The sequence below is a fragment of the Haliaeetus leucocephalus genome, unplaced genomic scaffold, assembly GCF_000737465.1.
Source record: "Haliaeetus leucocephalus isolate CR32 unplaced genomic scaffold, Haliaeetus_leucocephalus-4.0 Scaffold184, whole genome shotgun sequence".
NCBI lineage: Eukaryota > Metazoa > Chordata > Aves > Accipitriformes > Accipitridae > Haliaeetus > Haliaeetus leucocephalus.
In genome coordinates this window covers 11,274,402-11,280,663 of record NW_010972620.1, presented here as the reverse complement: position 1 = coordinate 11,280,663, position 6,262 = coordinate 11,274,402, and the positions used below count along the sequence as shown (strand labels likewise).

The window sequence follows — 6,262 nt, the reverse complement described above, 5'->3', positions numbered from 1 at the left end:
CTTGCGTTTTTTTTTTTTCCCCCCCCCCCCCCCATCTCTGAGTCTGTGGTGTTGAATTAACCCCTTTTCTCTATCCTGGCCATGGTTACTGCAGGTTTGGAAAGCTTTACCCAGCCTTCTGGATGATGATGAGTTAAGCGCTTGGTTTGTGATAACCAATTTTCTCCTGAAATGATACCAAAAGTCTGCTGGTTTGATTTAAACTGTTTTCCAAGCACTTTGGTTAATAACAAAAGACAGTCCACTCCAAGAGAATCTTAACTTGAGGAAGCCATGAAATTTAATTCATTTCTGCAACTTAAATGTATAATCAGTGACATATGGTAATACTAAATACAGGGGGAAATGTCATTGTTTAAGTCAAATTTCTGCATTCAGTCAAAACCCAATAGTTGTAACATCAAACTGTAGTTTCCATTGTACAGGAAATAAAGCATCATTTTTTTCAAAGAAAATAGACATCCAATTGCATGCCTATTATGTTGCTTATATAGCTTTATTTTTAGCTTTCTCCATGTTGCTGTTACTAAAGAGCTAACAGAAGGGAAACTGTGGACAGAGAAGAAACAAGGCAACACCCAGATCATGGTAGAAAGGACAAAGGAGATGTCTACGCTGTGAATATATGCTCTTTCCCTGCAGTTGTTTCTGGGTGATAAGCTACTGTGCCTGGGCTAGGGACCCTGTGCCTTCCCCCTCACTTCTGCAGACATGCCAGCACCTAAGCAGAGCTGAGGTGAGGCTGTGTTGCTGTAAGGGCTGTGGAAATGCTTCTGTCGGAGCTTTGTCATCATACATCATTTTTCTCCTGCCCCATTGCTGCCAAGCCAGGGGAAGGAACTGTTTGCTTGTTCATTGTCAGTAGGAGGGGTAGGGTTTATATCAGATTCATGTGAAGACTGTGTCTTTGCATGGTTTCAACGTTGCAAGTGATGCTTGCAGACCTTTGTCTCTCATCACCGCCTTAAAGAGGAGCAGCTCAGGAACTTAACTGTTGTTATTGGAATTTATGCAGAAAGAGGATTGCTTTTTCTCGATTTGTTTGAGAACTTTCACTGGGCAATGGAAGCAGGGTATTGGTTTAAGGTCTATCCAGCATCAGCCCATCTCCTTCTCCCTCCATTAGTACAGCTGGCCTTTGCCCCTTGTTCAGTGGTGCTCACTTCTGATCCTCCTCATCTGCTGGGTTCATTCTGGGCATTCACTGCTTCTATACCATTGGCATTTCACTTTGTTTCTCCTTCATCTACTTGTCTGGTTTTCAGGCATGACCCATAGTTCTCAGTGGTTCCTCCTCTTGCTCTCTTGCTGTGAGTTTCATGTGTTGCTTCTGATTTCTCTACACAAACCAACAGTTTGCAGCTTTGACATAGCTGATTTTTCCTGTCTGTCTATAGCAGGGCCATGCTCAGTTGTCCTGATAGAGCTGGTGACAGAGGTGCCATAATCAAACAGATACAGAGGACGGAGGTTTACAGTTTTATCATTATCTGAAAGATTTCCATTTTTTTCTTGTCCTTCTCACCCCAGCAGCGTCTCTGACTTGAGACTGTTTTGGCTGCTGTTTCTTCCCCTGAGCTCCATCTCCTCATTGGTTTCTGCACACAGCCCCTTCCTCCTTTTCATAATTGACTCGTTTGCTCCTCCAGCCTTGCACTTCATCCATCTTCCTATTTCCCCTCTCTGATCTACTCCTCATGTCCGCTTCCTTCATTTTTGCTGCTGGAATGTGAAGCATCCCTCCAGAAAAATAGAAGGTCTCTGTGAACTTTTACCATCCCCCCCGTATCCCCTCTTCCTTCACTTCTATCATCTCCTCCCAGATGGTGGGACAAATACTTGCTCGCATTCATTTTCAGGCTTGTAAAATTGGCATATTCACTTCTCTTTCTTTTTCATGTGATGATGTGAAATGAGGATAATTCTACACTTTTCTCTGCTCCTCAGGGCTGGGCTCAGTTTGAGGAAAATATTTCTGAGGCTATTGTGGTCTTTGGAGCGTTGCAGAACTCTGGGTCTCACTGTTGTATTTTACCTCTCTATCTCTTTGACAAATTGCTGTCACATTTACTTCTACTCAAGATACGAAAGACAAAAGCTACATCAGACCCAGCCATTGAGGAGTTTGGAGAAGTTCGTGGATCCAAAGAGTGTTCTCTGTCAAAGGGCGTTGTCATACACAGGTATTCTCAGTCATTATGGGGATTTTTTTCTGCTTGCTGAAAAGGCACTGGGCAAAGGGGATTTCTGTCTGCTGGAATGGCACCTGGTTTGACCAGCTTCCAGAACAGTTCCCACAGCTTTATGGAAATCATGCATCTCTGTTTTTCAAGAACCTCAAAACACCTGTTGGAAGATGGACACTTTGGGAACTCACTAGTTCTCTCTGTAGACAAATCGGCAGGATTAGGGTACCCTGAGCTTGTCAGAGTATTTTTGAGACCACATGTCAAATTAGGCAGATTAAGGAAAATAATAAATGCAGTTTATTCTAGCGGAGGACATGGTATCTAACTGCTCACAGAACTGGGAATTAAGTTACAACAAGAAAAAAAGAAAAAAAAATCATTTATCAGCAGCTGCCTAAAACTCAACTTCATCCCCCCATTTTCTCACGTGTCTTTCCATGGTGTGCCAGCTAGGGAGAGCCCACACTCGCAACCTTTATGGGACCGGTGCCTTCTTTTTGTCCCTGTCCCTTTTTTTTATAGGCTTCTTAATTAGGCAGCTAGTGAGTACAGATTGACTCTCAAAGGAAAGCTTGGCACCACTGTGCTCTATTTTCCTATGGCTAGATTTGGAAATACCAGTTTGTGTCCCTTTCATGCTGGCAAAAATGCAAAGACAGCATTGCCAACTGTGCTTTTCCTGACCAGGCAGTTGATTTTGATCGATGCCTTGCTTTTTGCACGTACGGAGGGAGGAAGCGCTCTCAGTAGGCTTGCTTTCCTCCCGCTGTCGCTGAGCTCCTTAGCCAGCCAGTCATCGTAGCCCAGACAGATGTATTTGCTTGTTACAGAGCTTCCCAGGTCACCTACATTAAAGAGCAATGCACGGATACTGTATTAAATCAAGCAACTGTCCTCTGCCTGCTTGTTCAGGTTAGACATGATACATAAATGTGCTAGAAAATGGTTTCAGCAGTGGAGTTCAGACTGTGCAACCCCCACCTTGAGCCACTGGCAGTTTTAGGAGATTGCATTCCAGACATTAAGACTCTTGTGGTGAAAATGATGGACACTGCAGTGCAGAAAGAGCAAGAACCTCAATAAAAAGAATCTGTCATGCAATTGTGTGCTCTGATGACTACAGCTTTACCACATTCACTGGTCTTGCTCTTCTTCTCAGAAATTGTCATACCGTGGTACAGGGCAGGAACTTAAGAGTCTGAAAAGAAAGTATATTTTGGTAAAGTATGTATGGATAATGCTCTTAATTTTCACTTGCTGAATTTTCTCCTTGCTGGCTTCTTTTAGAGCATCCATAACTCAGGTTTACTTGACAGCACTACAGAAACAGACATGGTTGATATCTTGGGAATCAAAGACATGATGATTTTTTTTTTTTAAAAAGGCTGTCTAGCCTGTTTTATCCTTCCCAGCCTAATGGAGGTTTGTTTGGTACAGCACATCCTCTGATGATAATAACTTTCATCATTTATGAGCAGAAGTTTATTTTCTAGCAAACTAAAAATGTTCCTCCTAAGGAGGTTTTCCCTGTTTTCTTTTGGGCCAATTTGTACAGCCTGAGATCTCCGTTTAAATTTCCATTCCGCTTTTTCTTCTCTCTCTTTTTTTTTTCTTTTTTTTTTTTTTGTATCAGCCCTGCCATCCAAAGAAGTTTCCTCTGCTGAAACCCTTCAACAACTGCTCAGACCATTTACAACAAGCACTTTCACAGGCGGTAGCTCTACAAAAGTGAGGAAAAATCAAAGTAACTACCTATAATAACGAAATTAAATGCAGATTTAAGTGTTTGTGAACTGCGACTGACTGAAAGAGTGCCAAACATTTTGCAAATATACACAAAAAGACAGGCCCCTGCTCTAATCGGCTTATAAATTAAAAGGAAAGTACATTGGCAAGAGCAGAAGAGATGATATGACATGCTTTAAATAGTTTATAGGGAGCTGGAGGATTGTTGTTTATTTGGTGATGTTGGGAAAATATTTAATGTGCTTTGGTTAAACTCTTTATAGAAATGCTTCTCCTCCCCCAGTTTTCTTTCCCAATGACTGTTTTGGAGATTAAAAACAGCAAGTTTAGAGTAGATGGAAAATGGAGAAACGTACTTCCAAATTGACAAAACCGCGAGTAAATCTTTATAGATACTTTTTACGTGAGTCAGGCTTTCTAAACTCATTATCGTAATATAAGAAAGGACCAGCGCTTCACCGCCCCTGCGGACGGACGGCCAGCCAGGGTCGCAGCTGGTGTAAATTGAGATACCTCCTATCTGGTATGCACTGCTGTGCAGGAGGTGGGCCGTGGCCCCCCCATGTACCCCTTGCAGGTTCCCAGGCCCTCCCCGAGCTGTGCCGGGCGGCAGTGCCAGCTCCCGGGGCTCCCCGGGCGGCAGCGCTTGGGGCCCGGGGCTCCCCGTACCTCCGTGGCTGCCCCAGCACTCACAGATAACCAAAGCTTTTTAGCATTTAAGGACTTCTATAGCAAACCTACAATTTATTAAAAAAAACCCACAGAACCAAACCAAAACAAAAACCAACCAACAAAACCCAAAAAACCAACAAACCCAAACTGGTTTATTTTTAGATTCGACTTGCCGTTGCTTGCAGCCAGATGCAAAGTGGGGTGCAATTGCTTTTCCAAGGCCACCAGATCAGGGCAGACTCCAGGTGTTGGTCTGGAAAGCTGAGACAGGTAAGTGAATATTTCCTTCTTCCCAGAAGAATATTTCCGTCTTCCCAGAATCTGGAAGCTGACCCTGGCAGCTGGGAGACTTTTTTGCTCCTTTCCCTGCTGTTTTATGTTGTTGGTGATACCTCTGCAGATAAGTGACTTTGCTGCATCCGGAGTTTGCGTTCAAAGCAGAGACTAATTGTGAGGAACGTTTCAGAATAAACACATTTCTCCTCCAAAGTAGTTTGTTTGTAAGGAAGAAAAATGTATATATAGGAGGTTAAAGGGGATAATTAGTTTTCTTTCTTGTCCTTTACTACATAACGCACCGGAGTTTCATTTTAAAATAGAGCCATCCTTAGCAGAAGGCACAGTACAAAGTTCCGGCCTGCAACCACAACACTGATTTGAGCAACAAATGCCCCTGAAGCCTTGCTGACACCTTCTGATAATACAGGGGGAAAAAAAATTATAAAATAACGAGATATTTCAGAAACTCATGTCCCTCTTTGGGAGGTGACCCCAAAACTGAGCAGCTTCTGAAGAGGAGGCTTCGGGTCCTGGGTCAGTTTTAAGCGCTATTGCAAACCGCGGCTGAAGTGTTTGCAGACGAACAAAAATTTCCAGGCTTAAATTGCCTTCTTCCTGTCCCGGGATGCCAGGGCTTTGCACAGCTGAAGTTGCACAGCCCTTTCCCCCGGATCCTCTTATTTCTTCAGCGCTCAAAGCCCCGCTGCTCTGGGCATCCCTTTGCTGCTTTTTGTCAGCCCGTGCTGTGCTCGGCAGCCTCCTCCGAGGCGTGATTTGAGCCCCGTTCCCCACTCCGCCTTAGCGGGATGATTTCACGACAGGTCCTGGTCTGTGCATTCCCTGCTCACCCCTAGCAGGGCCAGAGGTATGTGTCCTCTTCCCCCTCCGTTACTATTCAGTGCACAGTGGCTCCGTGCCCCGACAACCCCTGCCTGGGCTGCCCCCCGGGGCGATGGGCTCGAAGCGTTTCGTGGGGTAGAGAGACCAGGGGAAGGGCGATTTCCAGGGGAGACGGCGGTGCCCGCGGACTTCACCCCCCGAGTGCCCCCACTTCGTGCGGGGCTCCGCCGAGCGCACCGAGCTCCGGCGCTTGCCGTCGCGGGAGACACCGGGCCCGCTCCCTCCGCCTCCCGGGCCCGGGCTGGGACGGACGAGGAGCGCAGTGGCTCCGTACGGGCACCGGGAGGAGCGGGAGGGAGTTCCCACCGCGGGGAGCCCCGCCGGGACGGCGGGCTGCCCGTACGCCGGCTCGTACCCGACCCCGGCCGGGCTCCCCGAGGGCGGCCGGCCGGGCTCCGGCTCGCTCTTCCGTGCGGTTCCTTGCGGCTCGGCGCCGGGCGCGATTTGTGCCTCTCCCCCGGAGCCCCGCTGCTCCC

The 6,262-nt window shown here is 46.4% G+C and overlaps 1 protein-coding gene across 1 annotated transcript in view; it reads right to left on the bottom strand.

The window, feature by feature from the left end:
* Positions 1-6,262, bottom strand: part of CNNM1 (cyclin and CBS domain divalent metal cation transport mediator 1) — a 28,787-nt gene that overhangs the window by 21,950 nt on the left and 575 nt on the right. The window contains exon 2 of the mRNA XM_010565013.1: positions 5,819-6,238. Coding sequence (XP_010563315.1) covers positions 5,819-6,238 — 420 coding nt within the window. The remainder of the gene's footprint in view (positions 1-5,818; positions 6,239-6,262) is intronic.